The sequence below is a fragment of the Lissotriton helveticus genome, chromosome 4_2, assembly GCF_964261635.1.
Source record: "Lissotriton helveticus chromosome 4_2, aLisHel1.1, whole genome shotgun sequence".
Taxonomy (NCBI): domain Eukaryota; kingdom Metazoa; phylum Chordata; class Amphibia; order Caudata; family Salamandridae; genus Lissotriton; species Lissotriton helveticus.
In genome coordinates, this window is record NC_136064.1 from 111,653,314 (window position 1) to 111,679,706 (window position 26,393).

Genomic DNA, 26,393 nt, shown 5'->3' on the forward strand with positions numbered 1-26,393 from the left:
GGTCCATAGTCACAAGGTTGAGGACCACTGGCTTAGGCCACAAAACATGGAGGGCATTGGTGTCTTGTCAGATAGTTTTTGAAAAGTCCCATTACGCGAGGTGGTTTGGTTACTTATTGCTGATTGCACTTGGCTGGTAGCTGGCAAGTATTTCAAATCATTCAGTTCAAAGTACATGTAATTCTGCTCAAGAGAGGGGAGAGGTTTGAATACAGGTAACTGGTTAGGATTTGGGTGAAAGATAAAGTTTGTTTGCGGATTAGGATTGGGATTAGCCTGGGGGATAAAGTTAGGGTTACAGTGTCAGCTGGGTGAAGAGTTAAGGTGAGTGTTGGATCTTGGGGAAGGGTGAGAGATCCGGTTAAGTTTACAATATTGGCTGGGAATATCGAGAAAGTGAGGGTGAGAGATTAGGATAGTAGCGTGGGTAGCAGTAGAGCGAGAGGCACAAGATACAGGTAGTGGCGTGGTTTAGAAAGGTTTGGGGGTCAGGGTTGCCATGAGTGTCTGAAATGGGGCGAGGGATAAGATTGGATTTATAATTTTAGTTAGGTTTGCAGTTAAAATGAGGGTGAGAGCGGCTTAGGGTGAGCGATGAGGTTAGGGCCATAGTATGGTTTAGGCTTGGGGGTCAGTGGTACCGTGAGGGTAAGCATTAGGGTAAGGGATAAGATTAGGCCAATAGTCTGGGTTGTTCTCGGGTTTGGGATGATCATGAGGGTTGGCATCAGGATGAGGGATACGAGTAGGCGAATAGTGTTATTTAGGCTTGGGGACAGGCCTGTCTGAGTGTCACCATTTGGGTGAGGGAGAAGGTTTAGAGTTATAGTATTGGGTACGTTGAAAGTTAAAATAAGGGTTTGAGAAAGGATTAGGGTAAGTGATGAGGTTTGGGCCATAGTGTGGTTTAGTTTTGGACTTAGGGTAACCATGAGGGTTCCCATTATGATGAGGAATAAGTTTAGGGTAGAAGCATGGGTTCGTCTCGGACTTAAAGTTACCATGAGAGTTAGTATTTGGGTGAGGCATAAGATCAGGCTAATAGCGTGGGTCAGTTTCGGACTAAGGTTACAGTTAGCATTTGGGTGAGGGATAAGATTCGGCCAATAGCGTGGTTCAGTCTCTGAGTTAGGGTTACCTTGAGAGTTAGTATTTGGGTGAGGGATAAGGTTTGGCTAATAGCATGGGTTAGTCTCAGACTCTGGGTTACCATGAACATTCGCATTACGATGAGGAATAAGATTAGGCTAATAACATGGGTTAGTCTCAAACTAAAGTTACTGTTAGCATTTTGGTGAGGGATAAGATTCTGCTAATAGTGTGGTTTCGTCTCGGAGTTAGTGTTACCATGAGTGTTAGCATGAGGCATAAGATTAGACTAATAGCGTGGGTTAGTCTCTGACTTAGGGTTACCAGGAGGATTAGCATTGGGGTGAGTGATACTGTTAGGTTTATACCTGGAGTGAGGGTCAAATGTAGGTTTAATGGAAGGGTGTATACCAGGCCTGGGGCAAGAGATGGGGGTCAGGGGGAGGGCTAGAGCTGGGCTTCAGGTTAAGGATTAGCGTAAAGAGTAATATTAGGGATACTGGTAGTAAGGATGCAAGTTAAAGAAAAAATTAAATTACATGCGAGTTCAACCTAAATGATACAAACTAAGGCCATTCGTTATAAGTAGGGAATTTCAGACTAATTGGAAATTAACATTTTGATTAAAACTAAATGTTTTCATTCAATATTTTAGTCAAACTCATCGCATGCAATCCTCTTGGATGTTTGAATTGCGCTTGAGTACTGCGCATATATCTATGCCTGTGTTTATATATATGTCTAGATAGATCTATAGATAGATCGATCCTAATAGTTGGTATGGTGATTTCAGAAGGCAGACGCAGATAAACAAGAGTTTGCTAGTCCTTTTGGTCCAGCCTTGACATGCCTATAATTTGTAAATTTTTTGTCTTTTGCAAATGGATGCTATTAATGTTAATGGTGTAAAAGTAATAAAAAGTCAATAAAATGCTTCACTTTATAGGTGGCGAGAAAGCTAAACTGTCTAGGACACACCTAGAAAGAGTGTGGAGAAGTGTGGCTCAAATGGTTAGAGCGGCAGACCCTGATGCAGAAGTCTGGCCTGGGACCAGGGTTCAATACCCGCCTCGGCGGGTCTTGGGCTCAATTTCCTCGGACCTGATAATTCTCGCCTCGGTGCCTATTCTAATCATGGGTCCCACTCTGTGACTCTGGGCAATAGCTTGCTTAATCTCCACAACGGCCCAAAAAGCGCTGGGATGCCTGGCCTCCACCTTGGGGCTGCCCGGGAGTGGACATTTCACATGGAAAAGCCAGGAAGGGTTCCTAAGCGGTATACGGACAGCGCCGGGACACTTCCGTTGGAGGTAGCTGTGCGCTCTACAAATGCTGGCAAAAAAAGAGGACTGCTACAGAGGTAGATATTTGTATTTTTCACGAAGTAGGAATTGACTTGTTTGTCTCTATCCTCCTGCAGGGTGGAATCAACGCCGCTTTGGGGAACATGGAATCCGATGACTGGAGATGGCACTTCTATGACACGGTGAAGGGCTCGGATTGGCTGGGAGACCAGGATGCCATCCACTACATGACCGAGCAGGCACCCGCCTCTGTCATAGAGGTGATATAAACTTGGCATATCTAGCTTCATGATATAATCAGAACATCTGGCAAGGCAGGCGGCTGCCAATATTAGAATGTATTTCAATTAAAGTGAACCTAGTACTTATTCCCGTCTTTTATGTCACCTTGGTCTAATGATATGACTGCTGGCACTGATGTGAAAGTGGCGTGAGTGATGCTGTGTGCATTCCACTTTCTGAAACACTTATATCTTTTACACTAGTAATGCTGTTTAAGTGTTTCAGAAATGCTCTTCATTGGGCCAGCATATAGTATTGATATCTAACAACGTTTACTGATACTTGAAAGAGGACGTGGCCTTCTGCGGCTTGTGCTGTACTCACTGGTTCCTGGTAAATTCTGGTGCTGGAATCATGCAGGTGTTTGGTGTTCACCAACACCATCATACCATATCATTAGGCTGTCCTGTTTTCAGTGTTTATATTTTGTGGATTTTTGTGGTATTTTCTCTGTTTTCCAAACCTTTTGAAATCAGTGCTTATTCCGTTGCCTAACCCCCAAAATAGATAAAAACAGTTAAAAAAAAAAAAATGTTGTAGCGATTGTTATAAAGTGCATATTTAATTCAAAGCAGAAGTAATGCTGGGTATTTGGTCTCTTCACTTTGGCAATGTGTGCAGTGGACTTATGTGAGACGGTTGTAAGCCTAGGAAGTCTATGTACTGCACTGTCACTTACACCCGACCCTCTCTCGCAATTCATTACCAATCACTCACTCTGTCGGGTCTTTGTCTGGTTTGCAGGACTATTAATGGGTCAACGAGTGGAAGTACTATATTAGAGTGCTTTAATAAAAAGACTTCTGGACACATTTGGGGGACATTGACCTACTTCTTACTGAATATACTGACATTGTTGGGGTGGTCAACCATGTCAGCAGCATATAACCTTGGGAACCTTGAAGATTTGGAATTACTCCAGATTAATATGTAGCCCTGCATTCTAAAGCACCTGATACTTGATGCTTTAAGCATGCATCTGATACTTTAAACATGCTTGACGCTGCTTTCATGCACTGCCTGCATCAATGTGGTGCTGCTGTTGTGTGGACATTCATAGCTGCCAAGTGTCCCCAAGGCAAACGTCTCCCTTTAAGTCAGTCCTGACCTTTTTACAGACATCCCATTTTGTACTGAGACTTCCAATGTTGCTATTAACATTGCAAAGACGTGCTTAAAAATCCCAGGAGTAAAGCACAGTTGAGTAAAAAGCCAGAATTCGCTGAAGGTATCACACACAGCAATGAGACACCTTGCAGCTATCAATGGTGTAGGTATGTGTAGAGTTTTGTGTCCGTTTTTTACAACTATTCTTATGCATGGTGACGGTACTCTTTTTCACAGGTACCTGTCATTACACCTTGCATTAAGTGACAGACTTGCACAAAACAAAGCAGCTGGGTCTTAGGAGACTGCACCACCTGAACCAGTCACTTTATTATTAATGGGTATTGCCCACCTCAAGTGGTCGGCTGCCCGTAGACCACAAAAATAATTGCAAGAGCTGGATAGATGAGAGGCAATATGTAGATACAAGCAGTTATATACATTCAATAATACAACGTTAGCCTTGTGCTTTTATTGGTCTTTTATTTCCAGATGTGCTTGGTATGCAAATGATGAGACCAGCCAACGCGTTTCGCCCAAACATGGGCTTTTTCAGGGCAAATTGCTTCTGAAGATCTTGCCTTTGATTAAAAACAATGTCAAAAACTGGGAAAATTGGCCATTCTTATATGAATATGAGAATCTCTCGTGGTGGAGAATGGTTCTCAAAAAGAGCAAGAAACCATGTTTCAGTAGCAATTGCAACATAAGAGCCGTGTCCGGAACGCGTCCTGCAGCCAGCGTGCTTGTATCTATATATTGCCGCTCATCTATCCAGCCCTTACATTAAGTGTTTAAAGCTTGGGATGTTTGGCAGTTGACCTGATATCAATTTCTGAATTGTTAGAAAAGGGGGGCTGATCTATCAATTGGCTTTACCCTGACTGTGCTTCGGATAAATGTGGTAGTACATATTGGCCAAGATTCTCGTGAACCAGTCATTTCACCAATCGGCAAACTAATTAATCACTGCCAAAAGATCAAATGTGATGTTAATATTTCCAGATTCTCTACAGTGCATAAAATTACAATAGACTTAAAATATGCTTGTAAACCCTGCACCTTTAATTCAAGCACAAAAAACTGAAGAAAACAAATGGAAGCAGCAACATTTTAGTGGCATCCCTAAACAACTAAAACTCAAGCTGAATGATCTTAGACCTGCCTTTTTTGTGGTTAGCTTGTATAACAAAGGTACATTGTGCTGTCCAGTCAGGAAGAAAAATATAGGGCTCCTTCTCTCTCACTTTTCCTTCTTTGAATGGCATTTTAGTTTGTGATTCTCCAGGTGTTTATCAGTGTTTATATATTTACACTGTTGAGAAAAATACCCAGCTCCTGAAATGCCAGTCAATAGCTACATTTGAAATGAATTGAATTAGTTACTGCAACAAGTCTCTTTTTTGATACTTTCTTTTTTGATGGATTTCACCTTACCAAAAAGGTAGCCCACGTTGGGTATCCAAACTTTCAAGCTGGTTTCGACAGTGTCCGTGATATGAACTACCTTTTGTGAATCTGAAAGGACAAAGAACCTTTTGAGACTCGGCAAACCCCTCTACCCAGATCACTCCACCAAACCTTCTGCACAAACAATATCAAGATAAATGAAAGGATTGTAAGCATGGTGGTGGTGGTGCTGTGCAGCTCTCAAGCTAGATTGGTGTAATTGTGCCGTGCTGGCTCACCTTCAGGGGCCCAATGTGACTCATTGTGAGGGATTCTTAGCAGATACCTTGATCCAGAGAGGATTCCACAATATTGATATAAGGCTTATGGTAGCTACGTCAGTAGTGTGGGGACTCCAGCACATTAATGCAGCTGCCGTACACTTTGAATCATTATGAAATTAAACTCTGTGGCACAAGATTCACTTTGGGTGTTTGACTGCAGTAAGATCTATATACAAGATGGAAAGGGATGGGGACTCGATGGGCGTAGGTTTGATAGCCCACAGGTATGTTATGATATCTAAAGATGTGACTTGTTTTTTCTTAAATTGGGCCGTGTTGGAGCTCCCTTGAGTTTTTGGCTAGTGTGAGGAAATGTTCCTACCGCCTAGTCGGCCTGATTCTTCGGACGATCCAAGGATTCACTTTATCTGTAGATAAAAAGATCAATCCTTCAAAGTTCGACAGACATACTTTTCTAAAGCCGGTATCTCAAACCACTGGGAGAATTGCCGCAAAATGTGTTTGCAATGTTAGTGTAAAGCTCATCTGGTATCAGTGTTTGTGTATGAGTACGCGAGGCCTCTCCCGCACTTTGCGATCACGCGGTCTGTTGATATGTTGCTAAGTATAGGTAATAGAAAGTCAACCACAGCAATGTGCATCTGCTCCTTCTGGCCAAGGGCTCTCGGGAGCTCTGATTGAGGCCACAGTACTCTTGTAGTGTGAGTAAAGTCACCAGCTCAGAGAATGACTAATGTTCAAATAGAACCCACAATGACTGTTTCCTTTCTGATTACCAGCTGGAAAACTATGGCATGCCCTTCAGCAGAACGGAGGAAGGAAAGATCTATCAACGTGCCTTCGGAGGGCAGAGCCTCCAGTTTGGCAAAGGAGGGCAGGCGCATCGGTGCTGCTGCGTGGCGGACCGGACAGGCCACTCCCTGCTACACACCTTGTATGGCCGGGTAAGGTTTTGATGGTTTTATAGTATAGTTTCCCGAGACGCGTGTCGTTTTCTCGTGGCTTGAATATGTCATAGATGTTCGTCTATTGCCTGCATTTCTATAACCAGAGTCAAGCAACAAACCATTGTTCCAGGGAAGCACCTTCCCTCCAAGGTAGTGTAGCTTGAATGTCAGTCTTTCTGCAGCATGGCGAGTGGTTGAATGATGCCAGACCCCTTGTGCACATGCCTCCTTCATGAAACAAGGCTTTAATGGTCAGTACATTACTGAATGTTTGAAACATGTCGGACCCTAAACGGATCTACTTGTAGGAGCCATGCACCTTGATCTTGTTTCACGTTACATTGTGTACAATTGTAATCCTTCCTCACTCTACACAACACTGTCTTTAGATCACTCAGACTCTTCTCAAGTTGTATCACTACATGATGAACACCTGCATCCACCCAGAGTTGGCTAAAAAGGAGGATTGCTTTTCTTGATAATTAACATACCTTTCAAGACTCCCCAGATGTATTGGACTTTAGTGATTTATGAGCTGTCAGCAGTTGAAACGTCTAGAAATGCTGAACATTTATCTGCACTAAAACTTAAAGTGCTAAAAGAATACTCTTTTTCAATGTGACGGGAGAGGAATCTTCATTCATCGCCATAAATGTTACACAAATTCCCCCTTGTGCATAGGTACCCTGGAACACTTTTTCAACAGAATGTCTTATTTGAGATCTTCTTTCATCAGAAAGGGTAACGCATACACCATATCCATATGTGGTTGAACAATTTGTGAAAGTCTATCCTAAGCCAGGTTTTCCAAATGCCAGACTTTAAAAGTGTATGAAAGCGGACCTTTTCTCGGACTCCATTGAGGCACCTTTGGTAAACCCCTGCCATGTAATATATAATCAATGAGGACATGTCCAGCCTGAGAGACCTACATTGAAAGAGTTGGAATTGTATCCTGTCCCTTGAAAGCTCCAGGACCTCCCACTTGTGCTGCCATTTGTCTCACAGCCTGTTCTTTTTTCCGGCGCATGTGACTGGGATCCTGGCAACAGAATGTGTGTTTTCACACCTTCATTTTCTTGCTTTTGCTCAACATCGTTTTGGACTTTTGTCTCCTTATGTTCCGATCCGCCCTCTACGTTCGTCGGACCTTGAACTTGCAGTAGTCCCCCGGTTCAAACTTAGCCGTGCCGGCGGTCGCTCATTTCGAGTACGTGCTGCGGCCCAGTGGAATTCCCGCCCGTCAAGACCTTCCTATTTACTTAATTGCTGTACCTTTAGTCTTCCACTTTAGCTGTGTTATGTTGTTATCTTGTCGGGCGCCGGGACGCTCCTTCGCTGGAGCAGCTGTGCGCGTAATAAATGTACATAACATAACATAACATAACTATCTACAGTGTTAGTTTGATTGCTTGAACTACTGATATTTTTTTCTGTCAAAAATGCCATCTGTGTAGTGCCTTCATGGGAAGAAGGAAGCTACTTCGGTCCCACACATCTGTGTGGAGTTGCCTGCCGTCTTCTGTCTCAAGAGTGTGACATTTCTCAAAATGTGGCCAAAAGGAAACTTAAATACAGAGAACGCATTTGATGGCGAGGCAAACTGAATGACCTAAGGGCCAAGGGTAAGGAAACAGACTAGAGAAGGCCTCCAGGGAGCACTCCCGTTCCACTGGCAAAGTGGCAGATCTCCTTCAGACCCCTCAGGCTTGCCCCATGACGTCGTAAAGATGAGGAAGGCAAGAGAAGACCTCCACTCTACCATACTCCCAATCAACTGACCTGTTTATGTTGAGGACCATGGTGTTGCCATTGAGTGCATCACGACCAACATGCTTGATTTTAGAAGTATCAGCAGCAAAACTACGACTACATCATCACCATTCTTCAAAGTCGTCGAGGCACACATTGTCACCAGAGACGTCAAAGCATCCAAGGTGGCTAATGTGTCTAGCGCTCTGTCTAGTCATTTGACATCACTGTTGCAGTCCTTGACAGTGCCGTTAGAACCAAGGTGTGTTTTTTTTCTTTTCTTTTTATTAAACCACTGTGGTGGTACAATCACAGGCAACACAACTATTCAGCGGCAACATAATCAAAGAAAGTATTTGTACATGATACACAATTTACATCGCAATAGATCCTATCACTAGACAGGAAGTTCATCAATGGCAGAGGCTTTCCTGCACAACGCAACTGATGGAGAAATACAAACTTCGCCTGAGACACAGTCCACTTTTTGCGGGACAACCTCTATCTTGAATTCAGCCGTCTCTGCAATCATGGCATTATCCATATCGTTGGCTAATTTTGAGTGTTTAGGTAGAACTGCGGTACCCCATCCCAGAGCAATATTTCTCTTTGACCAAGGTCTTTCTTGATGTTGCAAGGAAGATAGAATGTGACGTTTTCACCAATGTTCATAAAGGGGCTTTGACAATCGCCTGCTGTGGAGACCTCTTTACAACCTTTGTGGCCTTCAACATTTAGAATACCAGCTGAAGACGACCCTTTTAAAGTTCATTGTGTATCATTTAATTTGCCTTGTCCTCCTTGGATGCTGTATTATTTGACATCTGTGCCTCAATGAGGAAGATTCTAGTGTCTCCTTATGAGCCTTATTGCCTCCCTCAAGATTCTTTTTCTCTTAGAAGGGGGCAAAGTATAACTTGGACTCTAAAGAGGCATAGAAGACTCACATCACCATCTCCTCCATCGTCCTAATGCTTGTCGATGGATAAACACTCCTCCTTGTCGTATACTCGGACCGCACCTGCAGCCACTCCAACAAAAGTCTCGGGAGTGGGTAATAGTGCAACCTTTCACAATGTGTTGGTTAGAGAGGCGATTACGCTAAACAGAGTTGGATGATAATGGAAGCGCTGCAGCCAAGTGCTACTTCAAGGCCGCTTCTCTCATTGGTTTCAGGTTTCTGAGACCTGGGTGAAGAAATGTTTTTGACATTGGCAGTGAAAACGACTGCGCCGTGGCTTATGAAGTAATACAAGTCTCCGTCTCCAGCTCCGGAGTTTATCAAAAGTGACCCAGATCCAGAGTCTGTCATGGTACTGTCTGTCAGATGTAGAATCTCTTCAGTACCAGAAACCTCTGCACTACCTGACGACGAGACAAGAGGATGGACCCTGCGAGATGAAACTATTGGTACAACGGGGGGAACATCCTTTACAACGCAACTTTTACCACGCAGTGCCTTTACGACGCAACTTTTACAAGGCAAACCATTACAACGCATTGCGCTGGGGGGCGCTCTAGGATAGGGAATAGTTTAATTTACTATCCAACACCTTCCCTACTATCCACGGGGACTGGAGTTTGAATAGTAAATTAAACCATTGACTATCCAGCGCCCTAAAGCACTATGTGTTGTAAAGGTTTGCGTTGTAAAAACCGCGTTGTAAAGGTATGCAATGTAAAAGCATGCATTGTAATGTCATACATCCGTACAACGGCCCCTTCACTAAACGCTTCTAGCACTCCTCTGCAGTTATGGGTGAGAAATATGGGATGGACTGAAATCGTCCTCTCATGACCTGCCAGAATGTCCCAGGGAAGACTTTGGAATGAACTAAACCTCTCACCATTTCTTCAACCAGGTGCTCAACGCTGCTGTTGAAGCAGCAGAATTATCAGCGTCAACTTGACAAACGGATGCTTTTTTTCTCAAAGCCCCCATGCTGCGGTTTTACTTTAATGTCGGCCACTCTCGTTGCTTTAGACGTGGCTTGTCTAAAGGGGGCGCGGCCTTTATGAATGTGAAAGGGCTGCATGGGTGTTAGTGAAGCAATCCGTCTCGCATGTGCGAGAGTTTAAGCTATTATATTGCCAATAGCTTAAACTCTCTCAATGCAAGACCTATTACATTGCAAATGCTTGTTCACGACGCAGCAGGGTTTCATCATAGGTGCTGCAATGTAGTCTGAGAAAAGGTTTACTGTCACATGTTTGTAAACTTTGGCATTTGGAAAATGAATCTTAGGCTAGGCTTTCAGAAAGAATCGTGAAGTCTTCACCCTTTCTGATGACCTAGGGTGCAATGTAAGACCTATTCTTGAAGCTTCCGGGGTCTTCGAACACAGCAGGTAATGATTCTAGTGTTCATGGCTCTTATGAAGATCCCTCCGATGGAGAATCAGGACTTGAAGTAACCTTTTCCTCTGTGCAAATGTGCAGGTTTTTAGTTGAGCTAAGACTCCTTTCTTGGTGGTCCCTTTACTGTGCTGCCGTCTTCTCCAATAGCCGCAGTTTATAACCCTCACCAGCTAAAGGCTGGCGCTATCCAACAACCACTGAAGGGTTAGAGAAGTTCTCGCCCGGGGGAGGGGAGGGGACTATGGAACGTTTCTAGCTTAACACCTCACTTTTGCCTTTTCTAATACTATTACCTGATGTATGGATATATCCTTACCATACATTCTGAATTTAGAGGTAAAATATCAGACACATCCGGTTTCAAGTCCGTTAACTTCGAGTTGCTCACGGATGCACCTGACTGTCCCTAACCTATCGAGCTGTTCTACCAGCTGACGGACACTCTGTAATGTTGAAGCTTTCTCTGGTGACACGTGTCATTGGTGCCTCCAGAAATGTGAATATCAAGTTTATTCCTTTGCCCTTTTTCAGTCTCTCAGATATGACACGAGCTATTTCGTGGAGTACTTTGCTCTGGATCTGCTGATGGAGAACGGCGCGTGCTGCGGGGTGATTGCGCTCTGCATGGAAGATGGCTCCATCCACCGCTTCAGAGCCAAGAATACGGTCATAGCCACGGGGTAAGGGCCGCGTAAACTTTCTCCAGAGTGTCTCTTCCTTTGCCAGAGCATCGTTTTAAATATTGTTTAATATTTATTCTATTTTGTTCTTTTTTTTTTTTAATTTGTCTAATGGATAAGTGGGGAGAATGTTCACGGGGAAGCAATCATGTATTCTCTTGTAATTATAATGTTTATTCGAGCATGTTCTGTCACATCAACGAAGCCATTGAGAACAGTAGCTCATACCCCAGACTGTTAATCTTTGTTATGTAATTGTGTTGTGTAAAATTTACACGTATAGGAACCTCCACTAGATGTAGACAATTTTGTGTTGCCCATACCTCTATTAATGCACACAGAGCTCACTACTGCCTGGCTAGATTCATGCTATAGAGCTGCCAGTGCGTGTGCGCATACCTACACATGATAGTGCATACATACCCTGACCTCTTTGGGAGGTTTACTGGTCCTAGGGTTGTAGTTCTGTAATGCTTAAGGATTCGTCTGGCCCCCTCACAGAGGCTTTATATGTTGTCCAGTTTCATGTCAGACACACTGTGTGCCATTACACGAGAGCCTTGCAAAGGGAACAGATGTCATCTTTTTTTACACACATGAATGTTATTCTTCGTGATTTTGGTAGAAGGCACAGAGCACCAACGCCTGATTTGCTTGTTGTTTTGCAGGGGGTACGGGCGCACCTACTTCAGCTGCACGTCCGCTCACACTGTCACCGGGGATGGCATGGCCATGGTCACCCGGGCGGGGCTGCCCTGCCAGGACTTGGAGTTTGTGCAGTTCCATCCCACAGGTAAACAAGAGCCCACCCTGTGATCTTAGAACTGCACCGAAATAAAACCGCGAAAGACTTGAACCGTTTCCCATTTCTCGTACTCAACCACATTGTGGTTGGCTTGTGTGATCGGTCATTGCAAGCGCACTGTTGTGACTGCCCACAGTGAGTGTCATGTGCATCCCACATGTGTCTGTTCAGGACATTGCCATGTTGGGTATTTATTCACATTTCTAACTGTGGAAAGAGCTATAGTATGAGGCCTTCCTTTGAGGCTGTACATCATCTATGCACCAGGTGAATTGTTCCCTCCATTTAATCCTTCTGACCCCCCCTTTGCCCCCCAATGTAGTTTTGCTTCAGTAATTTGATCACCTGCTTATTCCTCAGCTGGCTTTTACTCTAAGGTTTCATTGGTGTTTAACCTTAAAGCAAAACCCTGCTGTCTGTAATGCGTTACAAACCCGTGCTTTCCACTTTGTTCAAGGAGCATACAAGGATCTCTCTTGTATTGTGCGTTAACTGTAGGCAATGAACAATAAAACTAATTTCGACCCACATATCACCTAAGCACACTGTACACGTGTTCCACTCTATAAACACACTGGACCTTCAATCTTTCCCTTAGCCTTCAGAGTTTCTTCTATTTAAGAAGAACGTTTCTATTGATATGAGGGGGGTGGATTGGGAAAGTGCCTATATTTATTTAAATTACATTTTGTTTTAAAACGTTTAAATTACTCGATCAAAGCAGGAAATGTAGCGGAGGGTGGGAGCAGCCAGTAAGAACTGGTATCAGCTTCCCCCCCAGGCACTGCAGGGCAGCCACTCACGCTTTGGTGATTGCACCTACACTAAAGTGTTCACTAAACAGACTGGGTTTATGCAGGGCTACTGAAATGGTACTATTTTACTGCATTTGCTCTGGCATTTTCCCCTTAATTATGCATTTCTCACTTCTGTTGCATAATCTAGTACCTGCACATATTGCGACAGAATAATCGGGCCTGTTTAGGGGGCCCTTGAGGCATTTCCAGTTTCCTGGACCTTACCCTGTTTGGAGTAAGTCCTAAGGCCTTCATACCACTGGCTGTACCTTGGAGGGGCACACCACGTTCAGACAGCTGTATCTCTGGAAAGGGGCCAGTGATAGAGCAGGTTCATGCGCTGCTCAGCTGCCCTGGTTTGTCTTCTGCAGTTTAGCGGGGGCAGTGCTCGACTCCTTGGCAGCCACGGTTCTTTTGAAATGTCCTGGCTGCAGGCCTTCCTGTCATCTGGGCCTTGTGCGTTCCTCCTTTGCACCAGGACCCTTCTCCTGGCTCCTCGACGCCCTATGTGGAGGGGTTTAAAAGCAGCGAGGTGAGTCCATCGGCTCAGACCCAGGCCGAGCCCAGGTGGAGGCACCAACTATGCCGAGGTTCCGCCCCTGTCCTCTCTTACTTCTCATACTGGTTTATGAGCTTAACGCTTATCTAATTACCTGGGATGAACCGAGTGCTGGCTGAGGTGGGGTTGCAGTTTTCAAAAGTCCTGCAATCTTTCCAGAGTCTTTTCTGACCTTTTCGTAACCAAATGTGCAGGTTTCGTTCCACGCTGTCCTTCGAGAGGACAGTCTCGTGTGAGAGACGTGTGTCTCGCGTGAAGACTCCAAAGTCAGGACAAATTGTAAGAAGAGTGGAAATGTAGAATTGGTGAATTTCACCAGGCAGGAGAAACCTGCACTAAGATAAAGGAATGGCCTGGGGACAGGTCACATCTACCTGAGAGAACAGTTCTGAAGGGTGAATGGGGGCAGCAGTCTCCCTGGGTCCTGGGATGTCCAGATTGGTAGCATCACCTCATTACAAGAGGGCTCACCATTGTGTCAGCACATATTTGTGGTATCCTCGAACCCACAAAACCAGTTAAACACGCAAAGAAACGCGCAGTTCATGTCCCCCAGACTGTTGAGAGCAGGAGCTCCAGAGAGCGAAGGGACCATTCAAGGTGAGAGCCAGTAGGCAGTCTGTGGTGAGTATAAACCCCCTGCCACTACTACCAGTACCTGCAGAGCTTGGGTCGAGAGGCCGGCGGTGTCTCTCACTTACAACAGCACCTTCTTGGGTTGCGCTAGCACCAAAGCCCAGCTCTGATCTGAACAGAAACGTGCATTAAAAGGGACCATCTTGAGTGGTCTTGCACATCTGTCGAGCTCACTAAGGGGTAAACACGAAGCACTGCATCGAGCAGCACAGATTAGCCAAGGCTGTGCAGAAGTCCATTCGTACCAAGTATTGTTAGTTCTAAGCTCAAACAGACCCAAAATTACTAAAGTGCTGTTCACAGAATGCAGCACTGCTACTGGCACTGTGAGCAGATCATTGATCATCCTTTACCTGTTCATTGCTATATATTAAGTTATTAAATGGATAATGTTATGTTATAAATATTGTGCCCACCCAATTACCTCTGATATCCTATATTGTTGGACTAGGAAGTGAGTTGTTTTACTACTTGTAATTCAAACCACGAGCAAAAGATAATCCCTTTTTTTTAATGACCGCGCTTTGTTTCACTTTTCATGCAAAGTCGTGCTTACATTGCGTTCTTCTCAAGGCTTTGTTTCACTTTTCATGCAAAGTCGTGCTTACATTGCGTTCTTCTCAAGGCCTCGGGTTCTTCTAGTGGATACATAGCGTTTAAAAGACTCTTGACATGTCCTTTAATTTTAAGATCTTACCTTTTGAATCTCAGTGCTTCCTAATGGGACACTTGTACTTTTCTAGTTGAAAACAGCTGCCTCCCTATTTTGTGTAGTCTGAATAAACCCAGACCTGAGCTCCACAAGTTCCTTTTTAAAAGTTAAATGGCACGCCCAGAGGCAAAGACTTATTTTGATATAAATGTCACTTGTAATTGCCATGAAAAGTTTGTTGTGTTTTACATAGATTGCCAGTTTATATTGAATACAACTTGTATTAAATGAGTTTCCAACTTCCGAGTGCAATATTATTTAGGTATTAAACAAATTGTTTTATTTTGGGATGGTGGAAGTGCACTGTAAATAGAATTGTGTTCTATTGCTGCCACGCAAGGCAGAACTGTTCATTTTGTGCCGAATACCATTTTGAACAGTTTTTTAATTACAAAAATGTTATCTTCTAAAATGTAGAGACATTTTGTGTCAATCCTTCTATTGAAATAGGTAGATAATAATTAAACTCGTAATATTTCCCCTGATCAGTTTTTCCTTGCACGTTCGTCCTCTGTACTGCACACTTTGTCTTCCGGTGTCTCATGACTCCAGTTGTCCTTTAAGGCTGCTTGTAAAGTCCTGATTCTGTTCCTAACTCCTGGGTGTCGCATGTTCACAAGTTGTCAGTCCGGAGGATGTCCACATATGAGAAGGGAACTGAGGCAGCAGCTCTGATGCCCACAGAGGGCACAGAGGAAGGATCTGTTTGTTGGGCACTGTCTGCCTCTCATCGTCTTCGCTGTCCAAGGCCGCAGCACTTAAAGGTTTAGTTGGTAAATGCACATCATTAGATCGCCTTGATTCAACAGTTGATGTACCTGGTCATAGCGTGTGTCTCTCTCACATAAAGGTATCTATGGTGCCGGCTGTCTCATTACTGAAGGAGCTCGCGGCGAAGGAGGCATGCTCGTCAACAGCGAGGGGGAGCGCTTCATGGAAAGATATGCCCCTGTCGCAAAGGATCTGGCTTCGCGAGATGTTGTTTCCCGTTCTATAACAATGGAAATCCGCGAAGGAAGGTTTGTGGAAGAGTTTTAAGTGGAATTTATATTTCTAAATGTATGAATAATATCAAAGTAAGTTGATTACATGATGCACAACAAAATAGAGCATAAAACATGAAATGGCAACAGTCAACCACTGAATACATAGAAAGACACGAAACTACATAGATGGTATTTTACCTTAAGGTTCAAGGGAGTAAAAGTAGGACTGTAACAAAGGTCAAACAGCAGTGCATTCCCCAGTGCAACGCCGACTCTTAGCATCCTGCCGCCAAACTCTTACATTACTGTCTTTTCGAGGCTAGCTTACGGTCAGTTGCTGAGCAGATTTCTCTATATATTTTTGCACATTGGAGACATGTCAAGTATTTAGGACGAACCCTTTGAACTGATTTCCACATAAGAACCAGAACTTTAGGATGGATCCTCTCCCTGATCTCCTGTCCTGAACCAAAGTATGTTCTTCTCCTTCTCCATTGATTAATAGACCTGCTCGCGCCGGAGTCGAGAAGGGTGCTGCGCAAGCCAATTCAATTATTGAAGGGAACCATACCGGAGATACCCAAAACGGTGTTAGCACTACTACCTGGCACCTCTCCATCCTCACTTTTAGCAAAACTCACTCGATCATCGCAAAGGGGGGGGGGGAGGAGCATAAGCGCGCATTCCTTCCCATGTCTGCTGAAATGCATCCACTGCGCACGCATCGGATCTGGCATCCAAGTGTAATAATGCTGAATCTGGTAAGTCAATCTGCTCACAAACGGGTCCCACTCCAACCACCCCACGCTTCCTCTATCGTTCTGAAGCATCGCAGATCCAGCTTCCAATCGATGAAATTCTTGATGTTCCTTGAATTCCAGTCTGCCGCAGCATTCATTTCCCCTGGTAAATATTCTGGTTTCACCACAATCTTGTGTTCCATACAAAAATACCAGAACTCTTTGGCTAACTCTGACAACTGACACAATCTGCTCCCCCCTAAACGATATAAGCCACTGCCAAGATATTGTCCATTTTATCATTAAATTCGTCCCTTCAAGGACCCCTCTGAAACTCTTCACTGCATAAAGACTTGCTCTTAATCCGAAACAATTTATATGATTCCTCCTCTCTTCCGCTGACCATAAGCCACCTGTGCGAATCTCTCCCAAGAGGGCTCCCCATCCTTTCAAACCTGCATCCATCTCTATAACAAAGTCTGGAACACAGCCAAAAATCATCCGTCTCCAAATTTTGAAACCACCAGTTCAATTCCTCTATTGTTTCTGGATTCACATATACTCTGTCCCCGTACCATAACCCTGTCCCCAGGACTTCCCCCTTCACTCTCTGCAAAGTACGATAATTCAAAGGACCAGAAAAAAATGCTTGAATTGAGGACGACAACAAGCCTACCGTACGAGCGAAATCCTTCAAAATAAGAAACTCTTTCTTCAAAACCTGACAAATCTCCTTCTTCATTTCCTTATTTTTTTGGGGGGGAAGTTGTGATTGAACTTGCATTGTATCTATATCAAATCCCAAAAAATAACTTCTTCCATACAAAATGTAACTTCTACACATTTATTAAACATCCCAGCCTTTCTAGAAGAGTCTTTACTGTCAGCAAATCCTTCTTCCAATGTTCTATGTCTTGAGACAAAATAAAGATGTCGTCCAGATACACTACGAGTCTCATATCCCTTTCTCTTAAATGTCCCATAACAGTTCTCATTATCTTTGTGAAGCACCAAGGAGCGAAAGACAAACCAAAAGGCAGGCACAAAAATTGATATAGTCTTCCCCTCCAACGGGACTGCAGAAATCTCTGACTGTTCTTCTCCATTGGAATCGTAAAATATGCATCTTTCAGGTCTAGTTTAACTAACCAGTCCCCTTTTTGCAACATAGCCCTTAAACCATGAATCCTTCCAACTTGAAGTGTCTGTGAACTGCATATTTGTTAAATCTCTTAGGTTGAGAACTGATCTCCAACCTTTGCCTTTTTTCTGCACCAGAAACAAAGTGCTCATAAATCCTCTCGCACATTCCTTTACCTGAATAATTGCTCCTTTCTGAAGCATACTCTATTCCTGCACCTACAATCACCATATTTTCACTCAACAAACACAATTCCCTCGGTTCCTTTACCTGCTGAGGAACCTCTATGAATCTATTTCTAAACCCTAAACGGTCCTGATGATCCATGGATCTTGTGTGATCTTTTCCCATTCTTTTACAAAACCGTTTAAACTTCCCCTACCTTTCCTAGGCTAAAACCAGACGCCATCTCCGTACTCACCTTGTGATCCTTGGAAACCCCGCTTAGTTCCTCTGCCTCTTCCTGTACGCATGCCTCTTCCTCTGTTCGGGCTGAAACTAGCTGCTGACTGGTATCCTCTGCTGTACCCTCGGTACTGGTTATTGTACTGGGACCTTTAAATCCCCCTTCCAGTCGAAGGTCCCCGTCAACTGGCCCTTCCAAAAACTCCAGTCCCAAATACATTCCCCATGTTAACTTGGGCTATGTCTAAAGCTTTAAAGGTTGAAACATACTTCCCAATACTTTTCACGAGACCTTCACCAAAAAATAAACCCTCGTGTCACCCAACTTGGTACTTATCCTCATCAGCATCGCCTTCCTGCGTTCTGCCATCAAGCCAGCATTGCTATTTCCTAGTAATACAATCGCCCTCTGGCTCCAACCTCTCAACAACTCTAAATCCACCTGACACTCGTTTATGTGAGCCTCCTCAGCCATATCGAATGTCCTTGCCAAAGGACCCAAGAAATCAAAAACCTTATCCTGGCATTGTTTCAGGGAGGGCTCCAACCCTTTTCTAGGGTCTCTACCCATTCTAAATAAGAAACTTCTCATCTCTGGGTCCAAGTTAGGAGTCATGCAAACTTTCGCCTCCATCACAGGTCTTGAGCATTCCGTTTTTAAAACCTTACGTACTTCCTTTTCTAAGGGTCTCCTTATCCACTCTTTAATAAACTTCCTCACATGCTCCAATGGCCACTTCTCACGTGTCTGATGTTAAAAGGAGAAAACATCTCCTCACCCAAGGGATTCCACAGCACTTCTTTTGTATCTGACCCTATCTTCTCTATATATTCATCATCCAAATCCTTCTCCTGTGAAATATCCAGAATGTACTCATCCTGATCCCTGCTCTCAAAAGCAAACCATCTCAATCCAAAGTCATCAAACTTCATGCATTGTGTCAATAAGGACACTGCTTCCTTGCGCACCGCTAAGAACACCTTTCCTCTTTATGCTGCTTAGGACACCTTTCTTATTTGTGGCGTTCGAACCAGCCTTATTTTTTTCCTTAATTCTACTTTTTCAATAGGTTTTCTCTTTTTCAACCTTTTTACCTCCTTTTCTTCTCTTCTCATCCTCAGATACTGAAAAGTATTGCTCATCAGATTCTCTTTCTTTCCTCTTATTTCAGACAAAATGTTCTCTAGAGTTTTCTTTGCCTGAACTCTCCTTTCTCTCTCAATTATTTTTTTTATCACATCTTCATTAAGTTTGTCACTAGTTACACATCCACTGGAACCCTGCTCTGCATCCATGCTTATAAACCTAAAAAATAGCTAAATATCTTACCTCTAAAACGACTATTCTATCTCCCTCACAACTACTCTTTAGCGACTCCAACCGTCAGACTAAGAAAAAGACTGTTGTGCCTTAACAGTTCAACCGGCATTCCTGTAATTGTGCGATCATAAAGCATATTAAAGACTATGCATGGTTCCCCAATTAAACATGTCTGCCCTAATCTCGTGAGACTACGGTAGCCTACAGGGTTTCTTTTTTGTTTGTGATTCGCGTTTCACACGTACATCTTCCCTTAGAAACCATGTCGATCAGCTGCGCGTGTTGCAGTGAGCTCACAAAGCGAGTCAGGATTTACCGTACTTGCGTGTCGACTTGAGATCAGGACGCGAGCGCGGATGTCCCTCAAGAGATTGGCAACACCAGCTCGCGCCGAGACCACCAGCTTGAGTCTTCAACATACTACAGTATTCCGTGTCATTTTCAAGGAGCAACAAGATAACAGACAAGCCCTGTCTTACTGTTAAAATTTAAACATCAGGCTATAGAATTTAATTCAAGTACAAATACCAAGCCTCTAAATGAATACACATTTTCTGAAAATCCAATATATCATAAAATATACCTGTGCAAGAGTCTAACAAAATCCAACACCTCTAGTGAAAATAACACGCTTCTATAAATTAGAAGCGTGCTTAAACCTATTTAAATAAACAATGCTACTATCATATCCCAAATACTTTACATTTTAACCAAATATATTTACAATCCGATAAGTATACTTCACTCCTCAGGAGCAGCATTTAAAAGAGGAGGAATGTTATGTGCGTGGACTACTTATGGTTTGTGTTCTGGTTCTAGGTTGTGTTATATTGTTCTAAAGTTCTTTGAAGGTGCTGCAAGAGCGGCAATTAAAAGCGTTATGCATTATGGTAGCCTCCGGTCTTGAAATGAAATTACACGGATCAACCAAGATCTGACCTCAATATTAGAAAATTGCAAATTTTTGATGCATGAAGAATAAACCCAAGAGGTAGAAGCTAATAAAATTGTTAGTTAGGTCCAGTTGTTTTAAGTCAGACTTGAAACAATCTGCAAAATACAAGAATTCCATCTATCTGCAGTACACTTGTACAGTCGAAAGACAGAAGTATGTAGACTCCTCGTTCAATACATTGGTAAGAAAACTTTTTAAGACTGAGACGCCTTTACATTCCTTTTTGTCAGTTAGGAGAGGCTTGGCAAGGAAAAATCAACTTCCCCTCTGCCATCTTGCTATGCAAACAATTCAAACTATATTCTAACTAACTTGAATAAGAAGGAAGTACTTAAAACCAATTTTCAGTCTAAACTCGACAAGAAGAATTAACAGCAATGCATCTATGTTTTAATGGAAAATAAACTAAGACCTTGGTTTTATAATTAAATTCTTAACATAGGTGGGGTAAAATCATGTTTCTGTAACTCCTAAGGTGATTAAATAAGTTTTAGTGGTCACTTTGAATAATTGGTTGGATTTTAAGATTGGTTTATTCCATTAATTATAGCAAACGGTTCTTAATTAAACTCCTGCAACAAACATTAACTGCACTGCATGAATGGATCCCTTGTGAAACTTTGGCTTTGTTCCTTGGTCTTTCTTGGAGCGAGTTTCAGGAAAAGCCTAAAAAATGTGTTCTTCAGAACCGCTGTGGATGACCTCACATGACCCAGAATAGGCTTATCCTTCTCTGGGTCGCCCTAATTGTATCCCTTGCTGTGGCTGCTGGTACTAGGGCTAGAATGGAACAGTTCCTAATCCAGACTGGATGCAGTGAATCAACTGGGCAATGTGTTACCTGGAAAGCCACAGGATGAGCCCAAACGTTCAGAGAACCACCATCAACCCACTAAAACCGTCCACTCAATACAGCGAGGTCATACTTCCATAGCACAGATCTGCCACCTGTCTCTGTGAAGGGAGCTTCTGAACATTGTCATCTACTGCCAGGATGCAGTCGCCTGCCATCTTGGATAACTTTAATGTTGGCCATCCTTGTCGGTCTGTGACCCCTCGACCAGGTCCACGACTGGACCCTATAAATCCCTTTGAATTCTGCTTCGTACCGCAGCAGCTTGCCTTGGGAGTGGCTCCAGTGCAGGCAATTTCGATGAATCTTCGCCGCTTTCTCTTTAGTCCTATCCAAGATTATCCAGTGTTTTGCCCTCTAGCTGCGGTAAGGAGCGCAGTGAAAGGGTTGGTGGTTCACTGGTCGCACACAAAATGCTCACCGGGACCTGCACAATAATTCTTAGCAGCCGTCTAAAGTGAAGTGTACACAGGATGGGAGGTGCTGCAGACAGTCTTGTTCTCTGTACTTCATACAAATGTGTTTTCTCCTAACAGTTTCTTTGCCTCCTTTTCCAGAGGGTGTGGTCCTGACAAAGATCACGTATATTTACAGCTGCACCATCTCCCACCTCAGCAGCTGGCCAAGCGTCTCCCAGGGATCTCGGAGACTGCCATGATTTTCTCAGGCGTTGATGTCACGAAGGAACCAATCCCAGTCCTTCCAACGGTTCATTACAACATGGGCGGCATCCCGACGAACTACAGAGGTCAGGTGAGAGCCCGCTACACTTCGGACCAGATGGAAACCCAAATATGTCGCAGTATTTGACTAGTTCTCTGTAGTGTGCGTCCTTCCTATGATGGAAACCTAAACAAATAAATTTGGCACTATACTAATTGCTCTACATACAGTTACTGTGTGTATCATTTTATTACACTTCACTTCACAGGTTTTTTTTTTTACCACAGACGGGAGGGTGACAGACTGGGCATGGGCAACAGCATGCAGGTGTGCCAGACTTTCTGCCCGGTGATCCTATGCTAGAGTGGAGGTGGATAACAATAAGTCTGCTTAGCAGAGACTGCTGCTGCAAGATGTGGCTGAAGAGCACAGCCTGTCCGTCGATCAGGGGCCATTGTTCCTGCAAGGAGGCAGAGCGCAGCCTGTCTGTCGATCGGGGGCCATTGTTCCTGCAAGGAGGCAGAGCACACCCTGTCTGTCGATCAGGAGCCATTGTTCCTGCAAGGAGGCAGAGCACTGCCCGTCTGTCGATCAGGAGCCATTGTTCCTGCAAGGAGGCAGAGCACTGCCCGTCCGTCGATCAGGAGCCATTGTTCCTGCAAGGAGGCAGAGCGCACCCTGTCTGTCGATCAGGGGCCATTGTTCCTGCAAGGAGGCAGAGCACTGCCCGTCCGTCGATCAGTAGCCATTGTTCCTGCAAGGAGGCAGAGCGCACCCTGTCCGTCGATCAGTAGCCATTGTTCCTGCAAGGAGGCGGAGCGCACCCTGTCCGTCGATCAGGGGCCATTGTTCCTGCAAGGAGGCGGAGCGCACCCTGTCCGTCGATCAGGGGCCATTGTTCCTGCAAGGAGGCAGAGCACTGCCCGTCCGTCGATCAGGAGCCATTGTTCCTGCAAGGAGGCGGAGCGCACCCTGTCTGTCGATCAGGGGCCATTGTTCCTGCAAGGAGGCGGAGCACACCCTGTCTGTCGATCAGGGGCCATTGTTCCTGATAGGAGGCGGAGCACAGCCTGTCTGTCGATCGGGGGCCATTGTTCCTGCAAGGAGGCAGAGCACTGCCCGTCCGTCGATCAGTAGCCATTGTTCCTGCAAGGAGGCAGAGCGCACCCTGTCCGTCGATCAGGGGCCATTGTTCCTGCAAGGAGGCGGAGCACAGCCTGTCAGTTGATCAGTAGCCATTGTTCCTGATAGGAGGCAGAGCGCAGCCTGTCTGTCGATCGGGGGCCATTGTTCCTGCAAGGAGGCGGAGCACAGCCTGTCAGTCGATCAGGGGCCATTGTTCCTGCAAGGAGGCGGAGCACAGCCTGTCTGTCGATCGGGGGCCATTGTTCCTGCAAGGAGGCAGAGCACACCCTGTCTGTCGATCAGGAGCCATTGTTCCTGCAAGGAGGCAGAGCGCAGCCTGTCTGTCGATCAGGGGCCATTGTTCCTGATAGGAGGCGGAGCACAGCCTGTCTGTCGATCAGGGGCCATTGTTCCTGCAAGGAGGCAGAGCGCAGCCTGTCCGTCGATCAGGGGCCATTGTTCCTGCAAGGAGGCAGAGCACAGCCTGTCAGTTGATCAGTAGCCATTGTTCCTGCAAGGAGGCGGAGCACACCCTGTCTGTCGATCAGGGGCCATTGTTCCTGCAAGGAGGCGGAGCACACCCTGTCTGTCGATCAGGGGCCATTGTTCCTGATAGGAGGCGGAGCACACCCTGTCTGTCGATCAGGGGCCATTGTTCCTGATAGGAGGCGGAGCACAGCCTGTCTGTCGATCGGGGGCCATTGTTCCTGCAAGGAGGCGGAGCACACCCTGTCTGTCGATCAGGGGCCATTGTTCCTGCAAGGAGGCAGAGCGCAGCCTGTCAGTTGATCAGTAGCCATTGTTCCTGCAAGGAGGCAGAGCACAGCCTGTCAGTTGATCAGTAGCCATTGTTCCTGCAAGGAGGCAGAGCACTGCCCGTCTGTCGATCAGGGGCCATTGTTCCTGCAAGGAGGCAGAGCACACCCTGTCTGTCGATCAGGGGCCATTGTTCCTGCAAGGAGGCAGAGCACACCCTGTCTGTCGATCAGGGGCCATTGTTCCTGATAGGAGGCGGAGCACAGCCTGTCTGTCGATCGGGGGCCATTGTTCCTGCAAGGAGGCGGAGCACACCCTGTCCGTCGATCAGTAGCCATTGTTCCTGCAAGGAGGCGAAGCGCACCCTGTCCGTCGATCAGGGGCCATTGTTCCTGCAAGGAGGCGGAGCACACCCTGTCTGTCGATCAGGGGCCATTGTTCCTGATAGGAGGCGGAGCACAGCCTGTCTGTCGATCGGGGGCCATTGTTCCTGCAAGGAGGCAGAGCACTGCCCGTCCGTCGATCAGTAGCCATTGTTCCTGCAAGGAGGCAGAGCGCAGCCTGTCCGTCGATCAGGGGCCATTGTTCCTGCAAGGAGGCGGAGCACACCCTGTCTGTCGATCAGGGGTCATTGTTCCTGCAAGGAGGCAGAGCACAGCCTGTCCGTCGATCGGGGGCCATTGTTCCTGCAAGGAGGCAGAGCACAGCCTGTCTGTCGATCAGGGGCCATTGTTCCTGATAGGAGGCGGAGCACAGCCTGTCTGTCGATCAGGGGCCATTGTTCCTGCAAGGAGGCGGAGCACAGCCCGTCTGTCGATCAGGGGCCATTGTTCCTGCAAGGAGGTGGAGCGCACCCTGTCCGTCGATCAGGGGCCATTGTTCCTGCAAGGAGGCGGAGCACACCCTGTCTGTCGATCAGGGGCCATTGTTCCTGCAAGGAGGCAGAGCACACCCTGTCTGTCGAACAGGGGCCATTGTTCCTGCAAGGAAGCAGAGCGCACCCTGTCAGTCGATCAGGGGCCATTGTTCCAGGAAGGAGGCGGAGCACAGCCTGTCTGTCGATCGGGGGCCATTGTTCCTGCAAGGAGGCAGAGCACACCCTGTCTGTCGATCAGGGGCCATTGTTCCTGAGAGGAGGCTGAACACAGCCTGTCTGTCGATCAGGAGCCATTGTTCCTGCAAGGAGACGGAGCACGCCTGTCCGTCGATCAGGAGCCATTGTTCCTGCAAGGAGACGGAGCACGCCTGTCCGTCGATCAGGAGCCATTGTTCCTGCAAGGAGGCAGAGCACAGCCTGTCTGTCGATCAGGGGCCATTGTTCCTGCAAGGAGGCAGAGCACACCCTGTCTGTCGATCAGGGGCCATTGTTCCTGCAAGGAGGCAGAGCGCAGCCTGTCTGTCGATCAGGGGCCATTGTTCCTGATAGGAGGCGGAGCACAGCCTGTCTGTCGATCAGCGGCCATTGTTCCTGCAAGGAGACGGAGCACGCCTGTCCGTCGATCAGGAGCCATTGTTCCTGATAGGAGGCTGAACACAGCCTGTCTGGCAGTCTTGGAGCACTGTGCCTAGGAGGGAGCTGAATTTGTACGGCAATCATGTCTTGAGTCCTTAAGCCAATAAGAAGGGGGAATATCCTGATGTCTGCACGATGGGGACCACTAAGCGTGTCATCAGGCAGTTTTCACTGTAACATGGAAAAAGCAAGAGAAGAGTGTGTTTGTCAGGCAGGGAATCCCTGTGGCGGGGTAGAGGATAGGCAGTGAGGTACCTATCAGACAGGGAACACAGCGATGCCGTTGTGAACAGGTGATCATGTTCCTCTCAGGGTGACATCTCATGGGGCGGCAACAGGGTACACAGTGTGTGTGTGGGTGCGCCAGGCAGGCGCACAGTATCTGGGTGCAGCGTATGGTCAGGAGAACATAGGACAACTTTACATCTATGTTTCTCTGTCATCCATGAGTAACATGTTCATAAACTGGGGCTCATGCTTTCTCTCTGCAGGTGTTAATCCATGAAGGCGGGCAGGATCAGGTGGTGCCTGGTCTGTATGCTTGTGGCGAAGCTGCTTCTGCTTCTGTTCATGGCGCTAATCGACTGGGAGCCAACTCGTTGCTGGATTTGGTGGTGTTTGGTCGTGCCTGTGCCCTGACGATCACGGAATTGAACAAGCCTGGTAAGATGAAATGTCATTGCTTAGCATGGGGTTTGTTTAATGGCACACCAGGAAGAACTGAGGAGATTTCTGGTGTAGGATTATTAGTGCAGGCGTGCTGGCAGCTGTAAAGGTTTGTTACATAACAATAGGGAAACTCCGTATTCAGTCGGACATGGGCCAATAATAGTATAGAACAGTTGGTCCAACCGGCCAGTATTTGTAAGGAATCTTTGTGTTACACCCACATTCAACAAGTTGATTAAACAATGACAAATCATTGGACATTTATCAAGGATTTTATCATGTAAATTCATCCATAATTCACAGTATCAATGGTTGGTTGCTGCAATAATCGTGAAGTGAAACAAGTGCTCAAGGAAGTGCTCGCTACAGGAATGGAAGGGTATAAGTGCTGATAATTACAATATTTACACTGATGGAAAGACCTGTCTAACAATATTTGAGTTGCTAACTAGGCAAATCCCAACTAGCAAGACGCTGTGAATACACATTTCATCATCCCATCTGGGCATACATTAAGAGTATTCTTTGCAGTTGAAACACCTAC

At 45.6% G+C, this 26,393-nt stretch overlaps 1 protein-coding gene across 1 annotated transcript in view; it reads left to right on the plus strand.

Moving 5' to 3' along the window:
- The window catches only part of SDHA (succinate dehydrogenase complex flavoprotein subunit A), a 153,624-nt gene that overhangs the window by 58,268 nt on the left and 68,963 nt on the right, over positions 1-26,393 (plus strand). The window contains exons 4-10 of the mRNA XM_078640242.1: positions 2,510-2,653; positions 6,256-6,420; positions 11,065-11,213; positions 11,882-12,006; positions 15,573-15,741; positions 21,681-21,876; positions 25,672-25,843. Of these exons, the coding sequence (XP_078496368.1) occupies positions 2,510-2,653; positions 6,256-6,420; positions 11,065-11,213; positions 11,882-12,006; positions 15,573-15,741; positions 21,681-21,876; positions 25,672-25,843 (1,120 nt within the window). The remainder of the gene's footprint in view (positions 1-2,509; positions 2,654-6,255; positions 6,421-11,064; positions 11,214-11,881; positions 12,007-15,572; positions 15,742-21,680; positions 21,877-25,671; positions 25,844-26,393) is intronic.